A 23,203-nucleotide genomic window follows, 5' to 3' on the forward strand; every position below is an offset into this window, starting at 1 on the left:
ATACCTGCTGAGAGACGGAGATAATAATTTCAATGACTAGGGTGATGCCAATTTCAATTTCTCTCGAGTAAGCAAGAGATGGGAGAAGTGAAAATGTGGACGCCTCAGAAATCCCCAGTATCTGTGTTATATAAGAGTATAGTTGTACATTTAATTACTTTTTTCTTAAATATAAAAGCAAATTATAAGCAAAAAAATTGAATATTCCATTTTCTATCAACACCAAAACACCAAACCAAAAATAAGTTTCCATACTAGATTTAAACTTTTGAAAATATCGTTATATATACGTCAGTACATATTATACATATGCATGTGCACGTATTTATGTAAGCCCATATTAATGTGCATTTACTAGAAATGTAAGAGGTTTTCAAAAAAACGATTTTACTTGTTTCAAGACTTGTGGCTTACCTACAGACTTCGAGGCCTCTCTCCTCACCAACAACCCCACATACATTTTGGTGCAGGACATGTACTCATTTTGGTAAAACTGAAACCAAGTTGTGTAAGCTTTGTGATCTTTAGTAAGAGGAGTAAGTATTCCAAACGTTGGTGTCCCTCAGTGTGGAGAGTGGGAATAATATTACATATTTCTGAGACACTGTGAGAAATATCAACAGGAACACATATAAAAAACTTAACTGATTCAATAAGTGATGGTGGGAGTAATATTTTGAAGTGTTATATATTATTCACTGCTGGTAAATTTTTGTTCACACTGAAGCCTCTACTCACTGGTGTTGAGGCTTTTATGGTTCCCAGAACAAACCCAGCTAAGAAATATCAAGTAGTAAGCTTCTGACTTCTAGACAAAGATCCTTTTAAAAGGAAGTTTATGAACAACATGAGTTCACTTATAAAAGCATATAGCTATGCTTTTTTGCTGTCAGTATTAATTTAATCTTTATCTGGATAAGAATTTTAAAATGGATATTATTCTTTACTATAAGGATAATTAAATTATGTATATTTTATAGCAATTATACAAATAAATTATTTTTACATATTATACTATTTTTAAGCTTTATTTGGTCTATTGTCATAAGGTTCTAGTTAGAGATATTTTTGTTGTACATAATTCCAACTTCCCTTTAAGTTTCTTGTTTACAGGAATCTCTACAGGTGACCATTGCCAACGTCTACCTCTGAAGCATGGCCATGAATAAATAACAGTTTCATATATTTGTCAGTCTAATTATAATTCTATTAGATTAAAATCATTTTTATATAGGTGTTCACATGTTGAAAAGAAAATGTGACTTTCTGATAATTCTGCTAATACTGCTTTTTCTCCTACATTAGAAAAAAATGGATTCTGTTTTTTTTAATCTCTGCCCCAATTATTGGAAAGTATTAATTATGAAATTGGACTATACTTGTCTCCCTTCTCTTGCTGGTTCCTCAGCATTTCTTGGGTTCTCAGATTACCAACTCACTCTTTTTGAATTATCTAATTCTGCTACAAATATTCATACTAACTTCTAGTCACTGTTCTTAGTGCTGCTAAACTAAATAGTAAAAGTCTCTGGCCTGTTGCAGCTTAAATTATATCCAGGAGACAATAAACAAACATACATGTTAGTATAAAATAGTTCATGTGATGAGTAGTTACGGAGAAATATAAAGTAAAGAAAGTGGGATGAGGAGTACAGGATGATGGCCCATGTTGCCGTTATATGATGATTGGCCGGGGAGGGCCATTCTAATGAGTTAAATCTGATACACAAATTGCCGTATGGTAATTTGGTTCCTTTCTTTAAAATATGAAGACTTATTTGATTTATTATAATGAACAAACATTTGCCAAATGCCATTTTCTCCAAATATTTATATTATATTGGCATTCTAAGAGTAAGGATTGGCAAACTATGGCCCAAAGACCAAATCTAGCCTACTGTCTGTTTTATATGGCTTTGGTTTTTACATTATAAGCATTGAAAAGAGCAAAGTAAAGAATAATATCTAGTGACACATGTAGTGAATATTTGCATTTTGTGAAATTCATACTTCAGTAGCCATAAAGTTTTATTGAACCTCCCTCATTTGTCGGCCTATTGTTTATGGCTGATTTCACTCTATAATGACCATATGGTTACAACAAAGAGACCCATTAGGAGACCCACAGACTACATTTTTTACTGTCTGGCCCTTTATCGAAAAAGTTTTCCAAGCCCAGCTATAGAAGAAATAAACCTCTCTCCAGTATTTGTAGGAAACTTGTAGTGCCAAATGCCACATTCCCTTGACCCAACTTTAACGTATTGGCAGGTGGAATGGACAGTTTCTGTGCATGGTTACAAGTTCCACCACAAGCAAACTCTGAGTCTCCCTGTTTATCCGCCTAAGAGCATTCTTTGTGGTATTGAGAGCAAGCTGAGATTGCATGCCCTTGCAGGGGCAGCCCAGTAGTGCAGGTAAAGGATGGGGTTAGAGCTCCAGAGGCAATCCTCAATGAACAGGGTATCAAAGTCTGTGATTCTACTATAATTTCACTGCTAGCCTTACCACTTTTCTCTTTTATGCTTCACTTACCCCTTTGTTAGGCAATTCTCTCTTCAATTATCCTTCTTCTTCTTCTTCTTCTTCTTCTTCTTCTTCTTCTTCTTCTTCTTCTTCTTCTTTTGTAAAATGACAGTTTATCACTAGGAGACAAAAAGGCAACACAACAGTCTGTGCGTGAACTCAGCAGAAAAGCAATGAGCAATCACTTGCAGACTTTGAAAGAAGGGATGCAACTGGTCACTGATCATGATGCACATCTGTTATTTGAGTACCGATCTGTGCACTGAAGAGCTAGTAGCAAGTTTGCATTTTATGCAATTACTCTCTGTTAATATATTGTGGTATCTGAAATTTGTTGGGGGATTAGTGTTATTTAACTAAACCATGGTAACTGAAATTCATGCATATCAGAACCATGCAAAGGAAAGACTGTATTTGAGGAGATATTGTAGAATTATGCTGCTTGATACAGAGAAATAGGACTAAAATGTTAGGGTGTGAGGTTGATGGCCATTGCAAGGTCCTTCTTGTAGGCGTAAGTCTATGAAGCAGCAGCCCTCCTGAGCTTTGGGTGAAGGGGAATTAAGATTCTGACAGGCACTGATCTCTTCTTGACACAAAGCAACCACAGTGTGCTTTCCTATGTACAGGACCACAGCTGCCAAGCGGAGGCCCCTCTGGCTTAGAGGAAGCCATGTATAAAAACTACAGTTGACGCTTGAACAATGGGGGAGTTGGGGCACTGACCCCTGCATAGTTAAAAATTAGTATATAACTTTTGACTTCCCCAAAACTGAACAACTAATAGCCCACTATTGACCAGAAGCCTTACCAATAACATAAACAGTCAATTTACATGAATTTTGTATGTGTATTATATTCTGTATTCTTACAATAAAGTAAGCTAGAGAAAAGAATGTTATTGAGAAAATCATAAGAAAGAGAAAATACAATTGGAGTCCTGTACTGTATATAAAAAAAAAAAATCCACCTGTAGGTGGACCCACTTAGTTCAAACCAGTGTTGTTCAAGGGTCAACTGTTTTCATTCCAAAGAAAGAGTGAGCAAAGGGTTAAAAACTGAGAATTTTTCAAATTGATATTCTTTGGACGTAAAAGGAGAAAATAATAAAATTGAAGTATTATATATTCTGTTTATCATCTCACACATGACAGCTGTGAACGATAAATGGATGCTAAAGATACAGCAAATATACTGGTGGCAAGACCACAGTAGCAATGATTCTGCTCTTAGATCACGATGGACTGAGTTTTATTTCAACATGTCTGCATTGCCTCCTTGTTGATGGCCTAGTTGCAGCCACATGTCAATTATTGATTATCATTAACAGCCAGGTGTCTGATCGATCAGACAGCCCTCCCTACATCTTTCATGTAAACTGAAAGAAAATTTCCTTAATACAGCTAATAAGAAGAATGTTGGTGAAAAAAACCATAAAGGAGGGAAAAGCATTAATTCTTAACTATAAAATAAAAACCTTAATTTCCTTGAGATTGTTTATTGAATCATTTGATTATAGAGCATATATTATTATGGCATTTAAATATTTAATGCGTGCCTTGGATTTTCATATATTTAAAAAAATTAAATTATCTAACTTTAGGGATAAGCTCCTTATATTTGTCTTTTTTTATTCAAAGGACTTGACCAGATTATTTTATCCTGAATTTGTCTCATCACACTGCATCATTATAAGCATTATTGAAAGGCAAAAATGGAAAATGAAATAGGTGGAATTAACTATCTTGACCTGATTTTTACTTCCTTGTCTTGAGCTGAACAAGCTTCGCTATCGAGAACTTTTAAAGAACAGTTTTTAATACTGCAGTTCTACAACTGGATAATTTTTAAAGCATTTAACTCAATAGTAATCATCACATAGCTTTAAGAAAATGATTCACTTAAAATTCTGTCAGAGAAACCTGAGCATTTGCAATTAGGTGGGTGAAGTAACTTTAAAATACTGTATGACTTTTTCTGAAGAAAAGCAATATAACAAAAGAAAGCTTATCCTTTCATCTTTGCCCTTTGAGTACTGCCCTACGTGATGTCTGCCTCAGTAACTTCATTCAGTCAGTTTGGTTCCACTTCAGTACGTTTTCTTTGAACTTGAAGTATACCATTGGAGATTTACCAGTTCAAGGTCATCAGTTTGAACAAAATTACAGACACAACTCAAAGCCATGGATAACATCATGTTAGCTTCAGCCCAGTGCTTTTCAGACACAAAGAAGTGTCTTCTGGCACGAGAATCTACTTAGTGGGCTGCTAACAGGTATTTTAGGGGAGAACCATACTTCTTAAGGGTCTTGGGGGAAGAACAAAGTCAAATCAAGGCATCAGCTTCCTTAACAATCTTTAGATTCAAAGATGCTTATGTGTTAGGTTAAATTCTGGTTGTTTATATCATTCTCAAGGAGCCTCCAGACAAGGGACGTTCAGCCCTGGAAGTCAATGTTTTTGTTTTTGTTTTTGTTTTTAAGTTTTTATTTTAATTCCAGTTAGTTAACATACAGTGTTATATCAGTTTCATCTGTACAATATAGTGATTCAACACTGTGCCCACCACAACAAGTGCACTTCTTAATGCCCATAACCTATTTAACCCATTTCCTCATGCCACCTCCCCTCTAGTGACCGTCAGTTTGTTCTCCATAATTAAGAGTCTGTGGAAACCATGTTCTTTATTGAAGAGTGAAAGAAGGTTCTTTCCGGTGAAAAGTGAATCACTTATTAGTGAAGTCTCCTTTCATAGCCTCATACTTTATTAGAAAGGAACAAAGCTTAGTGACTATCTTGGTTGTAACTGTTTTGGTATCTCTTCCGAGAATGAATCAGGATTAAAATTATAAGTCAAATTCTTCACAGTTTAGTCTAATAATAACTTTATTTCTTCTTTCAGTAGTCAGAGGATTTGGGCCACATCACTGTACATTCTGTAGATCTTTCTATGAATGTGAATTGGATAATAAATTAGCGTATTATGATAAAATGCCTGCCATAATCATAAATTCTGGGGCACTCAGTACATTCTTTTTGATCAACCTCCCTGTGAATATACAGAAAATGATAATAAATACACCTGTTTTCTACATGTAGTCTCCTTTTGCAGATCCAAGGGGAATAAGTCTGTGTGTGTTTGTGCATGTGTTTCATACAAACCAGATCTTAATTCTCCAAAGTGTGGCTCTTCCCTGGAGGACTTCTCAGGGCTACTTTAAGTTACTTCTATGATAGAGATTTACAGAGAACGAGAAGTAAGAGATTCATTCATTTATTTATTTTGAGAAGTAAGAGATTTAAAGATAAGTAGAAGTCGCTACACTTTCAATGTGGTACTAATGTAAGGCTTTATTTTAAATGAGCAGATATCAGGAGATCACAGAGAGCCTTCAAGTAATACATCTTTGTAAAGTGGGTACTCATTTATGAAAAAGGGAAAAATTTATTTCCCAAGAGTATATAGTTTAGGTGGAGATCAATAAGACCTCGTGTTCTTTTACTATACTTATGAAAAGGCATTTCAATGATTGGTATTTTTGTTATATAGTCGGTAATAGAACTAGGATCCAATTGTCATGATATTCATTTTTTCTTTCATTCACTGGTGCCCACATTTTCAACAAAGGTTAGAAAAATTCTAATAGATATTATATGGAGAGTATTAATTATGACATAGGGCATTTTAATAACAATCTAAATAGCAAGGATTTGGTTCATTTCGGCAAATGTTAGTTGTGAAAATATTCAATTTGAAAATGTTAAGTACATGAGTTTATGTTTAATGAGTATTTATTAAGAAAGTGAAAAACTATACTTTCAATAGTGCTTTAATATATATGTTCTTTTGCTATAAAAAGGATAGCTAGGTAACAGTGATAGAAATAATAACTACAATTTTGGATTATCTTTTAAGTCTCTTTCCTATGTCATCATTAGCAACACCAAAAGCTACTTTTAAAAAGAAATTAGTATTTCAATTATAGAACTAAGACGTATTTATGATAAAATATTTAAAATAGGAAGTTACAAATAAAAAATTCAACTCCCACTTCCTAAATTTACTGTATATTTTACTATACACACACACACACACACACACACACACACACTCACACACTCTACCCCTTACCCCCAAAATTTGCATCAATTTAATGTCAACCAGCTGGTTTTGATGTCAACATCAAAATTATTCATTGTATAAATCTGCTATAAATCTAATAAGGTTATTCATTAGAAAGCTTAAGTAACTTTTCTGACATTTACATGTTAGTCATATTGCTTTCCTATTAATTGCCTGCTAATATCATTATTGTATTACTATTTTAATGTTTCTAATTTATTTCTTGATCTCTAAAGCCTTTTTATTTACCAAGGAAATTCACCCTTTGCTAGATTTATAAAAAGTTTTTGTTGTTAATGTTCTCAGTCTTTTTTGTTTGTTTCTTTTTTAATAATAATATTTTTTATTATATTATGTTAGTCACCATACAGTACATCCCTAGTTTTTGATGTAAAGTTCCATGATTCATTACTTGTGTATAACACCCAGTGTTTGTTTCTTTTTTGTGTGTTTTTGATGTAACTGTATTTTATATTTAGATGATTGGTAATCATATATATATATATATATATATATATATATACACATATGTATATATTAATATTTACTTTTTAACTTCTGGGTCTTAGGGTTTTACCTCATGGACCTTTGATCTTAAGTCCACCTAGAGGTAAAAATAAATCACCTGGTTTTTAAAAAAAAATTTTTTTATTATGTTCAGTTAGCCAACATATAGTACATCATTAGTTTTTGATGTAGTGTTCAGCAATTCATTAGTTGTATATAACACCCAGTGCTCATCACCTGCTTTTTTATCTTCTGGGACATTTAAGGTTTTAGTAAAGTGTAACCCAGGGCAATTTACTTAAATTCTCCCTGTCTCTGTTAATGTGTGTGGAGTCTTGAGAAAAGAACCATTTAGTGGGTTCTGTGGCTATGTGTGCTGGGCTTTAATCACAGGTTCATCTCAAGTGTATTCCAGTATGAAGAGTAAGGCAGGAATCCAAGTTTATTTATTTTTCTCTAAAGGATAACTAGTTATCTTAAAATTTTTTTTTTAAATAATAAAATGTTTTCCACAGATGTAGACAATGCTTTTATTATATTATAAATATCAAGTATATTAGGGTTATTTCCAAGTGTATTAGGGTCATTTCTGGCTTTCATTTCAGATTCATGAATACAGTTATTTTCCTTCGTCATAAAGCACTTGAAAAAAAAATCTCTATAGTTATATAATCCCTTTTAAAATCTGGTAGCGCATTTTTCCCTCAGGACTCCTTTGTACTAGAAATTGTCTGGCTTTTAAAAATGCATTTTTTAGGGTGCCTGGGAGGCTCAGTTGGTTAAGTGCCTGCTTTCAGCTCAGGTCATGATCCCAGGGTCCTGGGATCGAGTCCTGCATTGGGCTCCCTGCTCCACAGGGAGCCTGCTTCTCCCTCTGCCTTCTTCTCTCTCTCTCTCTCATGAGTAAATAAATAAAATCTTTAAAAAATGTATTTTATATTTACATTTGAATTTACAGAGTAATACAAGCAAAATTTCATAAACACCTTGTACAAATATCATATTAATTGTGATTACATAAAATAATAATTCACATTTCTGCAAACAAGTCATCTTGTTTAAATTAGGATGATTCTTTCCATCCATTCTAATTGACATCTTTCAATAAAGTTTTAATATTTTTCTTTATCTAGAACTGGCACCTATCTTGCTGAATTTTAGATAACTCACTTTTAGTGGTGCTATTTTAAATAGGTTCTTTACACAATCTAGGTGAATTTAATTTTTTCTAAAGAAATTACACTGATTTTTGTTTTTTGCATTTTGCTTATCTGATTTGCCAACTTCTAGAAATCTTTATTTTTTTTCTAAGATTTTAATAGTAATAATTTTTAGTTATTAAGGTGAATTATTACATAAAATACAAATAATTAAAATTATTTTCCACACTTTTGTTTCTTTTGGCTATGAGTAAAGAAGTTGGCATCCTTTGGCATTCCTGAACTGAGTGAAATTAGTTTAAATTAAATATAATGCTAGATTATTGAAATTTATATATCTACCTCAAAATCCAGCATTAAGCTTAATGATGTATTACATTTATATCTCTATACATAGCTATGTATCAGTCTATTACCACTTACAAAAGGCTTATATTTATGGTAGGGACAAATGAAGAATTTTGTGGGTGTTTATTTGGCACATATGAAATTATTATGATGATTATGAAATGTTTACAATGCCATCCTTATAAAACATAACAAATTACCTAAAAAGTAATGACTTTTTTGTCTTTGAAAAATATTTTCCCTGTAGTGATATCTTTTATATGTATAAGAATGTTATCCCAAAGCTATATTTTTCATAAGTATCTAGACACATGAAAGTCAATGAAAAGCTTACTCCATGAAAAATTCAAGAAATAAGTCATTCTTTATAATGCTGTTTTCTTTAAAGCTTGAAGTCTTATATTTGAAGTATCCTAAAAAAAAATCTTTGCTTTTAAATTTTTCCATTATGCTTTCCCATATTTACGGCTTCCTTAAAGAGAATCCATCTAACATAATTTAACCTTTTCCTAATGATTTGATGGCATCAAGATCACCATCAGTGTTTGTGGATCAGTGTTGGTGTCAAAGTCTTCCGGCATTGTAAAATATTTGTTTAATAGCTGGGAATGAGTGTTCTATTTCAGTTAAAAGAACATATTTTTATTCTGGTTACTCCCTCACTGTCAGCTATTGCTGCTTCAGTTGCTTCGGCTCACTCTTATTTGCTGGTTGTAAAGTCTTTTGAGTCAGGTAACTGAGCTTACTAATGTGGCATTAAAATTGTAATACAAAGGTTTTGTGAGAAGACTTGTGGGCCTTTCTGTTGAGCTGAATAAAGGAGCTTTATCTTCTTTCTAGGAGCTTTCTGGTGACATTATTTTGTCAGTTCAGAAAACTATTATCATTTTATTCTGTGCTGTGTTCAAGATATTTGAATTATAGATATTGGAGTAAGTCCTGCTATCAGTCATGCCAAAGTGGAATGCACAAATATTAATTCCTGTTGTTCCCAATTTAATCACATATGGCTATATAATGAACAACTCTAAAGAGACCCAGATAATATCTTCAGCACGTTTTCTCAGTTTGATATTTTGAGACCGAAGCCTGCTGTTTGTTTTGTCATGAGGAAAATACTTTTGTATTTGCATTCTATCTAATACAATGTTATGTTTATTCAACTTGGAAAAGAAATACTTGATAAATTTTTTAAATGCAAATTAAAACAAAGTATACTTTATTGCTACTGTAACAAATTACCACAAACAGTGGTTTAAAACAACTGTCATCTTTTAGCTCATAGTTCTGTAGGCCAGAAGTCTAGGATGGCATGTCTTGATTCTCTGTTCAAGATCTTTTCAAAAGGCTGAAATCAAAGTGTTGGCTAGATTGTGCTCTCATCCGGAGCTGGAGGCCACCTTCCAAGCTCACTCACTGCTGACAGAATTTGTTCCCTGTGGTAGAACTGGGGGACTGCTTCCTTGCTGGCTGTCAGGTGAGGAACACTCTTGGCTCCTAGAGGCCATCTGTATTCCTTCTCATGTGGCCCCTTCCATCTTAAAGCCAGCAGGTTGAGTCCTGTTCATGTGTCAAGTCTCTCTGACTTCCCCTTCTGCAACTATCCAGAGAAATCTCTCCATTTTCAAGGGTTCATGTGATCAGGTTATCTTCCTATATTAAGCTGAACTGTGACAGACAGCATAACAATCCAATGGAGTGATTTCTTACCACATTCACAGATTCTGAGACATAGGTCATTAAATCTCAGGAAGGAGCATTTATAAAACTCTGCCTACCACATGTTTGAAGTGCAATTAACTTGTTCTCTAACCAGACTAAGTGGTAAAGAGATGTGTTTATCAGTGTGGGTTCTAGAGCCAGGTTAATATTGTGGATCCACAGAGAGATACTGGGCAAGTTACTACAGCTTTTGCTGATTCATCTTCTTTTCTATAAACTTGGCATAATAATAATACCTATGTCATCAGTTTTTAGTAAAAATTAGATGTATGAATACACGTAAATCATAGGAAATACTCACTAAATATTATCTATTAAGAGTAATATCGTATTTTTAAGTCTACTCAAAACCCTTTACTCACTATTCATTTAACAACCATATTTCAATAATGCATTCATAATATGTTAAGTAATACTAAATAATATATGTGTCATGATTTCCCTTGATGTTATGACTACGTTTTACAGAAAATGATATTTCAGGAGTTACTTCAAATAAAGCAACATCAAAACCTTATATTATTTAATGCTAGGCATCTTGCCCTTACCTAGTATGTAGTATATGATAAATAAATTACAAAGTATCTAAAAATATACAGAAATATATGTAGTCTAATACCATAAATGTAGTACCTGCCATTTTATTTCACATTATTCTATATGCCAAGAATGAGGTTTATCTTTGAATTACGTAACTTCGTTAAATTTGGAAATTTTACAAATTGCTTTAGATGCTATTGAGTTATACTGCGTATTTTATAAAATAATATTGTTCCTATACAAAGTTATAGGTCACAGAATAATAGCAAAATTCCCTACAAGAGATAATGCAACCTTCGAAGTGCTTTAACATAGTAGTCTAGAATTTAAAATACAAAGCAATAGGGATCTAACCAGTCCTAATAGGCCTCCATAGCCAGATGTGCTCATTATACCTATTTTAATGGGCCTAAACATTATTTTAATTTGGTTGCTAAGATTTATGGCTTGGAATCTCAGAGTGGATGCTGTCCAGTTTATCAAAGTTGTCAGGACTCTATTGTGTCTGCAGTCACACAATTTTAAAGTCATGCAGGCATCTGAGATAACTAGTGATAGTTTCATGAACAAAATAACTCCAAAGTAACTATATGCTAAAATAAATTTTCCTTTTTAATCTCTCTCAAATTTATGACTTATCACAACAGTCCACTCTTACTCATATTCTGTTTTTAATTTGTGTAATGACAAATATTGCTTAACTGTAAGGAACAACATAGGGTAACGTTTCTCAGAGAATGGCTTTGTTCTTCCTTTGACTCAGGCAACCCTAATAAGCAAAGAAAACCAACAGAATTCATGAACAAATTGATAAATTACAAAAGTTATAATAACAGAATTGAAAAGTTTATACAGATAGCTAATGAAGTATACTGGTGAGAAATTTTCTTTTTTTTTTTTTTTTAAGATTTATTTATTTATTGGGTGGGGGGAGAAACTGAAGGAGAGGGAGAGTCCTAAGCAGACTCCACGCTGAGCACAGAGCCCCTGTGGGCCTCCATCTTATGACCCCAAGATCATGACCTGAGCTGAAACCAAGAGTCAGATGCTTAACCAACTGCACCACCCGGGCACCCCAAGAACATTATTATTAATAGCTTTCCTTAGAAAAAGAGGAAGCATATTATTAGCTTTGCAATCATTAAAAACTAAGTAAAACATTCACATTGCATGCTGACTGAATAAGAAAATAACCAATTAGATCGGCTACTATAAGTACACTCTACAAATCAAGAAATCTTTCTTTGTTTTGTATTACTAAACTTTCTATAACTATGCAAAGTTAAACAATAGAGTGACAATAGGCCTTGTCTTCTGGGACAGGCAGAATAATGGCTCCCCAAAGATGTCTACATTCTAATCCCCAGAATCTATGAATATGCTAGCTCATATAACAAACTGTGTGTGTGTGTGGGAGGTGTTAAGGTTGTGAAGGGAATTAAGGTTGCTAATTAGCTGACTTTAAGCAGACTATTCTAAGTTAAATAGGAATATTCTACATTAACTCAGATTATTATGTGGGTGAGCCCAGTGTAATCATAAGAATCAATGTCAGAGATGCAATGTTGCTGGCTTTGAAGATGGAAGAAAAGGTCATAGGAATATGGATGACCTGTGGAAGACCAGGAAAGGCAAGAAATTCACTTCTTCCCTAAGGCCCCTGTCAACACCTTGATTTTAGCATAGTAAGACCTATTTTGAAAATCTGACCTCCAGGGCTGTAAGATAATAAATGTGTATTTTTTTAAGTTACTAAGTTTGTGGTGATTTTTCATAGCAACCATAGGAAATTAAAAGAGTCTAATTTGAAAAATGAAGACAAGGATGTACTTACTTCATTTCTGATGTAACAACTTTAGGATAAAATGAGTAGGTCGCCTTTGAAGACTCAGAGGAAAAACACCGTAAAAGTAAAAAATCCTGCCATATCTTGGGATTTAAGTTATATCTAGCTTGTTTGGATAAGACTTTGAAACTCACATCAAATATTCACTTTCCCCTTTGAATAACAATACTTTTGGTTGCTCAGAAGCCATTAATTTCACACATTTCCAACTATTTCCTCTTAGAAGGATGACTGGACCTCAAATGCTCTGCAAAGATTTTGACCAAGGTTTATGACATTATGAAAAGCACAGTTGTACAAATACATACTTCTTTGTCTACCTATACCTGCAAAACATGGGTCTTATGGAATTGGGTTCATTAGGACTCGTCACACTATTTCTTATACTATCATTTGTCAGGGATTAGTCATAAAAGAGAGGTACTTCCATATAACTTATTTTTTAGTTAGGCATTCATGAAATCCCAGTCTATTAAGCTTTGAGAATTCAGATGACCTTGAAATTATTTGACAAATTAGTTCACCTTGGAATTTTTATTTGTTCATCATTGAATAAAACATTAAATATAAAATATAGTAAATATACTTAAGCGTAAAATAAGCACACTTGTTTAAATAATTTTTCTTATGTTACTAAATAGTATAAATGACTTTTATGAATGTTACAATTTATTTTTATTCCAATAATAATAATAATTTTATAATACTGCATGTTTAGTTATATGGAAATTAGCTCACATTTTTAATAACATAAAAAAAGATTTAATGCATCTAACTAGTATCTATATTATTACTTCTTTGTTACCTTTGAATAAAACTGGAGCATATATTGTATCATTTTTACTTTAATTAGCAAAACTTCTCCTACCCAGTTGTTTGTATTTGTTTAGTTCAGTGCTGGTTACTTTCTAAATAGTAAAAGAGTTCTCTGATGAATGCTTTCCCTAGTTTGCAAACTTTTATTATGTTACAAGTAAAATAGATGTTTAGTGAGTAAGTAAAAGTACACAAGAATGTTAACTCCCCTTGTAGGGATATCGAATCATTGAAGATAAAACGTTGGTGAATGTGAGTCTGAACATTAAGATCCAACACTGAAAAGCAGGATTAGTGTTTGTTAGCTGTATCTTGTCATATAAACATTTGTGAACTTGTTCAAGGCAGACATTTTTAATTGAAATGTGTAAGTGAATCTATGAAAACATATGTAATCAGCCATTTAACTTATTTCTTCTTTCAATTTCTATATTGTTATCAGATTTATTGCATTTCTCAAATTGATGTATAAAAAGCTTTTAGGAAAGATAAGCTATTTTATTTAGAGATTATAACATGATTGATAAGGATAGAAAATCATTTTATATATCTAAATTATATTAAACTATTCCCCAGATGCAAAAAGAAGATTTTAAAAAGCATAGCTGATATTTGTTTACATAACTTCAAATTGACTTTTAAAATGTTTTGATATTTTGGGCACCTGTGTGGCTCAGTTGGTTAAGCATCTGCCTTCGGCTCAGCTCATGATCTTGGGGTCCTGGGATCGGCACAGGTCGTGATCTCAGGGTCCTGGGATAGAGCCACACATAGGGCTTCTGTTTTCAGTAGGGAGCCTGCTTCTCTTTCTCCCTTTTCCCCTCCCCCTGCTTGTGCATGTTCTCTCTCTCTCTCTCTCTCTCTCTCTCTCAAATAAATAAATAAAATCTTTAAAAATAAAATGTTTTGTTATTTTAAGGCATAAAATATTTAAAAAGAAACATGGTAAAGGATTTATTAAATTCATTTATCTTCACTTCCAGAAATTATACAGGAATTATATAGAAATTATACTAGTATTATGTTATTTTTTTATGGCAAACAGTGATAGAAAGAAGTTGTAAAATCTACTGACAGAATCAATAGTTTAGCATGATACCATTTTGTAATTCAAACAAATTATAGATGTGTGTCTATTGTGATCATTAGTGTCTGCCAAGAAGAGAAAATAATGTAGTTAAATTACTACTCCCTTTGGTTTTCTACCACATTTTCTTTAAGAAAAATAAATGTGACAGGAGTGTTCTCACATCTTAATTTGTACATTGCCTTGGGCAGGTTATATGTTGGATTAGTAGTAAATGGTAACTATTTGATTTATGTTTTATCAGGAGCTACAACCATAGAGAAATATGACCTCAGAACAAATTTGTGGATCCAGGCAGGGATGATGAACGGCAGGAGATTGCAATTTGGTGTGGCTGTTATTGATGACAAACTCTTTGTAATTGGAGGTCGAGATGGCTTAAAGACATTGAACACTGTTGAATGTTACAATCCCAAAACCAAGACTTGGACTGTCTTACCACCAATGTCAACACATAGACATGGTCTAGGTAAGATCTCTTTATTGATATTATTTTTAGAACATTTATTGATAGTTAAAATGTATGTTAAAATATAGTAATACTGTCATCAATTAGCATTAACTTTAGGTAAATTTTGGGCTTCTTTGGAGCATTTTTAAGTTCTTGACATTTTCCTGTGTTGATCAATGTGCATTAAACTGTTGAGAAAGATGTTAAAGATACCAAAATAAGTAAACCTCAGGCTATCCTCAAAGTTTTCACAACCTGACATTCATACACTATATAAAGTTAAATATGAAAAAAAAAAGTGTAACTATCATGGAGAGGCAAGAGTAATGCAGCCCAGAGGAAGAAATAGTTAATGTGCATAAAGAAAAACTTAAAATTGAGGTGGCTCACTCCCACATTGCTGGATAGACAAGCCTAACCATACTTTTGCATGTAATTAATTGAAAATGCTATGGGGAAAGGTTTAGAGAAAGAGTAACATCTCATTTGGCACCAGGGGTCAATAATATAGGATTCAACTGATTTCTACTATCGAGTAACCTAGAGATGGGGAGAACTATATTGGGATTCAGAAGATCTGGGTGTGAGTCTCGAAGCTACCACATTGACATGACTTGAGGGCAGCACTTAAACTTTGAGCCCTCAGTTTCCTGATTTGCCACCAATTCAAAGTTACTAAGTAGATAAAAATCTAATGATGATAGTGAATATGAAATCACTGTGTAAATTTTAAAGTCCTATACAAATATTTGAAAAAGAGGAATGTAATAATGGCTACCAGTTTCTGAGTTTGTATTTTGTATCATGGGGATTATAAAGAGAAGTGCAAATTACTTTTTTTGAAGACCTGAAATATGTCAGGTAGTCAACTAAGTGCCTTTCATATATTTAGTATATACACATTAGAGCAATATCAAGGTTTAATTGCAAATTCACTGATTCAGACATTCATAGGCAAGCAAAATTATAGATCATTTAAGAAACACATATTAATGATAGTTCAACTTTGAGGTCTTCAGCACTGCATTTCCCATTCTTGTCTACTCTATCATCTATCTAAGCAAAACTTTAAAAAAAATAAGTAAAATATCTCCGAACTAAAGCAAATTACCTTTCTGACCTTCTGGTTTACCTCCCTTTTCTTCACATGAGTCATTATTAAATTAAGGAATAGTAATAAGTGTGTGAGACCTTTTCAAGCTCTAAACTTCTGTGCTTTAAAACCATATAATTTATTTAAATCACGTGGAACCCAATTATAATATGGAAAACATGAACAGCATGATTCTTCCCAGGTAATATTCATGAGTATAAAAGGTTTCTTATATTATTTTTTTCAAATATGTTGGAGGATTTTTGCTTTTATATCTATGTGAAAGTTGTATGTATTGTTTTTATTATCTAGCTATCTAATTACCTATTTCTGTTTGAGTGAAATACAGAGAATAAGCACTCTGGATTGGAATTTTTGGAATTTAATATCTTCTCCCTTTTTGTTTTAGACAATTCTTTTCTATCAAGGTATGCTGAAGTTCAATTATTTAGGTTATTTGCATACCAAGAGAACATACTTCAAAATATTTCACCAAGAATACATCTTACGTGGTGTTAAGTGTTTGAAGTGCACAAGGTGATGGTTTGCCTCAAAATACTATCACACAGGTTCTAGTCTTTTCTGCACCAAGGCTGGGCAAAATGGTAACCTTGGATATGTTTTTTAGTTTTTCATATTTGCTAAGGAGCTTATTGTAAAGGTCCATGTGGAAGTAAGGCTGCATAGCAAATTATATGAGCTAATAAGTATCACAGATATCTGAAATGTAGTGCAGCATTTCTCACAAGTTTTAGTGACCCGAAAGCAACTGTAGTCAGTATTTTCATACCGTGGTCTCTCTTGCTTTGTGTTTTTTGTTCTACTTCACTTCTGTTACCAAGTGGATCATCTCTCCTCCATATCTCATGCCACTGGTTTCCTCTCTGTTTTACTCCCAACTGGTTATTGCTTCCTGTCCGTTCTTAAAAAATTCTCTACTACAAAACTCTTCAAGATCTGACCTTGTTGAGTTAGTAGATAGGCATCATGTCTGGACACAATTCTCATCTCGATGTGCTTCATAGATTGCTAGCAAAGCCCAGTACACAGAAAACTGCCTTCAACCTGGATGCCAATCTAAAGTCCAATCAGTTGAAGCCAGATTGATAGTAACACAAGACATATGTGTGTTCTCTGATGAAGCTGAGTGTTTCCTTTATGATCAATCACATTCCTTATCATCAGCTGACTCTCAGGAAGTTCATCATTCTGTGTCATACTCAAATGCAATAAATCTCCTTGGCCTAAGAATCTTGTTCCTTCAATATGATACATCAATCTTTGATTTACCTTCTTTCTTCAAGGACTACCATTACATTGATGTTTATATTTCTTATTTAATCTATCGTATCTCTCAAGTTTAATTTTATATGTTTCCCTTTGTCCCTTCCTGATGGTTAATTTTACTATCTAGTGCTCCAAATTGTTCTTAATCTGTGTGCATCATGGTATTTCTCCCATATATTGATGTCTTGATCTTAATTAATTTTGTTTTTTACATACTCATTATTCCTATTTGGTAATTCACTATAATTGCTTTTTTCTCCATGGTCTTAATATCCCTCCTTATCTGTGTGAGGCTATTTATTATTGCCTATTTCAAATTTCTATCTGCCTCTTTAATTAATTCTTTTTTATTTATATGTGATCATCTTTCTTCTTTCAGCTCGCTCTCCTCTTACTCTTCTCTTTCTCCTGCTAGTCGTCCTTTTCTCCTCCTTCTGTTTCTCCTCCTCTTTGTCCTCTTCTTCTTCCTCATATCTATTTTTTTCTTCCTCTTTTTCTTTCTCCTTATCTTCTAATTCTATTTAACAGTAGTTGTAATTACTAAAACATGTAATTTTAAATATATTTTTCAACTGTAATTTTTTAGTCATATGAATATATCAGATACTTTAGCTAATTGAATGGAAGTTAAGGCATATACCATTCTTTGTGTCCTCCCAAAATATTCACGAGTGGGGAGAGAAATTATGCCAGGGTATGAAGTCCTGATCCTGCAAGCTGACTGCTCAACCTATCTGCTATAATTCCTAACACATAATCCCCTGGGATGCATCTATTACTTTCATTTGCACACACATGTCCTTGAGCCTTTCTTCATCTGTGATGCCCTAACTATAGGATTGGAGCTTGGATAGGAAGAGAAAATTCTGAACCAGCAAGAGCTGCTAATAGTTCCTCCTCTAAGCTGGGCTCTGATGACATCCTGACATTATCCAGCCAATTAAGGCAAGCTCTTCATGGGTGCTGCTCTTTCACTGCCAAGCAGTGTGTAAGATGCAGTAGCTCTTCTTTGGCTACATCAAAAGAGCACATACAGATCAAAGTTTCCTCCAAGATATTCCCCCAGTGAAGTGCCATGAATTTTTGTCTCACTAGTAAGTCACAACTGACTTCCGTTTTTCTAATTATTTTTTATAGTCCTCATGTCTGTTTTTCAAAAACACACATGACTCTCACTTTCAGGCAATCCCCAGGATTGGGTCTGAGTATAAATCAACAGCCTTCTGTACGAGTTTTTTATTTGTTCAGAAATTCGAATGTCCCATTTTATTTGCTATATAGTTAATCAGTACCTATTGTGTGGTACACAGTGAAATTACAAATTTGACTATGTAATCCCATCTTATACTTTCAAGTGACTAGAAGTTACAGGCTAAAGTAAAATTTTAAAAGTATATATAAAATAAAAATTCAAGACATTTTTGACCTATATAGCTTTTTTCCTCCCTTGATTTGTAGAGGAAAAACAAAAACTTGCATTATTTTTTGAGAAAGTCCCATGAGTTCTTTGGTTGCTAAAGATGATTATATGACCAAAAACATTTCATAGCTTTCAATAAATGAAGAAAGCTCCTTCTGCTGAATAAAATAACATAGAAAAATTATATGCATATTAAGTCTGGATGTCAAGGGAGCAATGCATCTGCCTAGAGAATTAAACTAATTAAGACCACAGTTCTCTCAATATGTTAAGAGTTTTTATTTTGACATTTATGTCTTTGAAGCACATAATTCTAGATATCATGCTTTTTTCCACCACGTTTTATATTATATAAAACTGAATAAGACATTACTACAATACAGTGTTTGCAATTATGTCTTTTTAGGAGAAATTGATAAAGATTAAGAGCTATGGTTTATTATTGATTTTCTAAATGCTAGGCACCATGTTGTATATTAAATATATGGTAGGGGTTGCTTTACTTGTTTTTTTCTTACTTTATTTAATTATCAATTGAGGTAAAAGTCACAACCCATAAAGTTAAGTTTTATTTTATTTTTCTTTAAAGATTTTATTTATTTAAGAGAGAGAGAGAGGAAGAGGGAGCAAGAGCAGGGGGAGGAGCAGAGGGAGAAGCAGGCTCCCCTCTGAGCAGGGAGCCAGATGTGGGGCTCCATCCCAGGACCCTGGGATCATGAACTGAGCTGAAGGCAGACACTTAACTGACTGAACCACCCAGGCACCCCTGAAGTTAACTTTTAAAGTATAGAATTGAGTGCTTTTGAGTACATTCACAGTTGTACAGCTATCACCCCTATCAAATTCCAAAATATTTGTATTATTGTAAAAAGAAACTCTCTACCCAATAGCACTTGTTCTTCATTGCCCATCCTCCTAGCCTTTAGCAATAATTAATCTACTTTCTGTCTCTATGGATTTGCCTATTCTGGGCATTTCATATAAATAGAATCATACAATTTGTGGCCTTTTGTTTATGGCTTCTTTTACATGGATTGCATAATGTTTCAAGGTTCATCCATGTTGTAGCATGTATCAGTTCTTCATTTCTTTTATGGCTGAATAATATTTCATTGTTAGAATTTACTACATACGTTATGTATATACATCAGAAACAGAAGAACATTTGAATTGTTTCCACTTTTGGACTATAATGAATAAAATAAAACTGCTGTGAATATTCATGTATGGATTTTTTCTATACTACATGTTTTCAGTTCTCTTAGGACTATATATAAGAGTGGAATTGTTGAGTCATATAGCAACTCTATATTTTACTTTTAAAGGAACCAGTTGGTTTTCAGAATGGTTGCACCATTTTCTATCCCCTCAGTAATGTATGAGGGTGCAAATTTCTCCACATCCTCGCCAGCATGTATTATCCTTTTCTTTTAGATTGCAATTATTCTAGTATATATGGAGTGGTATCTCACTGTGGTTTTATATGCATTTCTCTAGTGAATAATTTTGAGAATCTTTTTATATGCTAATTGCCATTTATTTCTTTGGAGAAATATCTTTTCAAATATTTTGTCCTTTTTTTGTTTGGATTTTTTTTATTGTTGAATTTATTCATTCCTTATCTATTCTGAATATGTCTTCTGTTACGTATAGGATTTTCAGATATTTTCTCCCACCCTATGCATTCTATTCTGTCTTAATATTATCCTTTGAAACACAAAAATTATTAACTTAATGAAGTCCAACTTAATTTTTTTTCTTTTATTTCTAATGCTTTATCATATCCAAGAAAATATTGTCTAATCTATGGTCATGAAAATATATGCCAGTGTTTTCTTTTGGAAGTATTGTATTTTTAGGACTTAAATATAGGAATATGATTCATTTTTAGTTAGTTTTTGTATATGATGTATAGAAGCAGTTCAACTTCATTCTTTTGTGTATTGTCCTAGCAGCATTTTTTAAAAAGAAAATAAAACAAAAACTTTCTTTCCCATTGAATTGTCTTTTTTTAAATTTAATTTTATATTTATTTATGTTTTTAATTCAAGTAAAATTAACATATAGTGTCATATTAGTTTCAGGTGTACAATTTAGTGATTCAACAATTCTATACATTACTCAGTACTCATCATGATAAGTGTACTCTTAATCCCCTTCATCTATTTCCCCCATTCCCTCAGCCATCTCCCCTCAGGCAACCACCAATTCGTTCTCTCTATGTAAGAGTCTGGGGGGTTTTTTTGTCTCTTTTTTTCTTTGTTCATTTGTTTCATCTCTTAAATTCCACAAATGAATGGAATAATATGGTATTTGTCTAAAGGAAGCCATCAACAAAACAAAACAAAAAGACAACCAACTAAATGGGAGAAGATATTTTCAAATGATATATCCAATAAGGGGTTAATATCCAAAATATATAAAGAACTCATACAACTCAACATCAAAAACCAAAATAATCCATTAAAAAATGGACAGGAGACATAAACAGACATTTCTCCAAAGAAAACAGACACAGAAAAGATGCTCAACATCACTCATCACCAGGGAAATGCAAATCAGACCACAGTGAGATATCATCTTGCACCTGTCAGAATGGCCAAAATCAACCACACAAGAAAAAAACAGGTGTTGGCCAGGATGTGGAGAAAAAGGAACCCTCATGCACTGTTGGTGGGAATGCAAACTGGTAAAGCCACTCTGGAAAACAGGATGGAGGTTCCTCAAATATTTAAAAATAGGATTACCATAAAACCCATTGAGTTGTCTTGGTAACCTTGTCAAAAATCAATTGAACTTAAACGTGAGGGTTTATTTATGGAATATGAAATTGATTCCATTGATCTCTATTTCTGTCCTTATGCCAGTGCCACACTATCTTTATTGCTGCCATTTTCTAGTGATTGAAATTTTGAAAGTGGGCAGTATGGGACCTCTGACTTTGTTGTTCTTTTTCAAGATTTTTTTTGCTATTTGGATTCTCTTGCATTTCCATACAAATTTTAGGATCAGTTTCTCAGGTAAGGGATTCAGATATTGATTGCATTAAATCTGTAGATCAGTTTCTAAGTATTGCCACTTTAACAATACTAAGTCTTCCCATCAGTGGACATTGGATATCATTCTGTTTATTTAAGTCTACTTATACTTCTTTTGCTAAATTTATTACTAAATAGTTTATTATTTTTGATGTTATTATAAGTGCAATTGTTTTCCTATGTTCATTTTCAGATATTCCATTACTAGTATATAGAAACACAACTTATATTTGCATATTGAATATGTATCTTGAAACCTTGCTGAACATTTTTATTAGATTAGTATTCTTATGAACCTCTTAGGATTATATATATATATATAATATTATATGTATATATGTATTATACATGTAATTATATATATAATATATAATCATGTTGTTTGCAAAGAAAAATGCTTTTATTTCCTTTTTAAAAATCACATGGTCTTTTTTCTCTTTTTTGCCTATTGGCCGTAGATGAAACCTCCACCACAATATTGATAAGAAATAACAAGAGGCGACATTGTCGCCTTGTTCTTAGACTAGGGGGATAAGGTTTCAGTCATTCACCATTAAACATGATGTTATCCATTATTTGTGTGTGTGTGTGTGTATGGATGCTCTTTATCAGGTTAAGAAAAGTCCCTTATAGGGGCGCCTGGGTGGCACAGCGGTTAAAGCGTCCGCCTTCGGCTCAGGGCGTGATCCCGGCGTTCCGGGATCGAGCCCCACATCAGGCTCCTCTGCTATGAGCCTGCTTCTTCCTTTCCCACTCCCCCTGCTTGTGTTCCCTCTCTCGCTGGCTGTCTCTATCTCTGTCAAATAAATAAATAAAATCTTTAAAAAAAAAGAAAAAAGAAAAGTCCCTTATATTCCTAGTCAGTTGAATGTCTTATCATAAAAGATATTGTCAAATGCTTTTCCTGCATCTATTAGAATGACCATGTGATTTTTTCCAGTTATTCTAATTGTACAGTGTATTACGTTGATTGATTTTCAGATGTTAATCCACCTTATTTTTTTCAGAAAAATCTCACTTGGTCATAGTCTATAATCCTTTCCGTGTGTTTCTGTATTTAGTTCGCTAGTGTTTTGTGAAAGATTTTTCATCTATATAAATAAAGACCAATAAAGAATATTGGTCTGTAGTTTTCTTGTGATATCTTAGTCTGGCTTGAATATCAAGGTAATACTGGCTTCATAAAATGAGTTGGGAAATATTCATTTATCTTCTATTTTGTGGAATAGTTTGTGAATG

General features: G+C 33.1%; 1 protein-coding gene across 1 annotated transcript in view; it reads left to right on the forward strand.

The window, feature by feature from the left end:
- KLHL1 (kelch like family member 1) overlaps positions 1–23,203 on the forward strand; it is a 231,920-nt gene that overhangs the window by 130,973 nt on the left and 77,744 nt on the right. The window contains exon 6 of the mRNA XM_045811015.2: positions 14,920–15,144. Coding sequence (XP_045666971.1) covers positions 14,920–15,144 — 225 coding nt within the window. The remainder of the gene's footprint in view (positions 1–14,919; positions 15,145–23,203) is intronic.

This window comes from Ursus americanus, chromosome 10 (assembly GCF_024610735.1).
Source record: "Ursus americanus isolate L20-20 chromosome 10, mUrsAme1.1.p, whole genome shotgun sequence".
NCBI classification, from domain to species: domain Eukaryota; kingdom Metazoa; phylum Chordata; class Mammalia; order Carnivora; family Ursidae; genus Ursus; species Ursus americanus.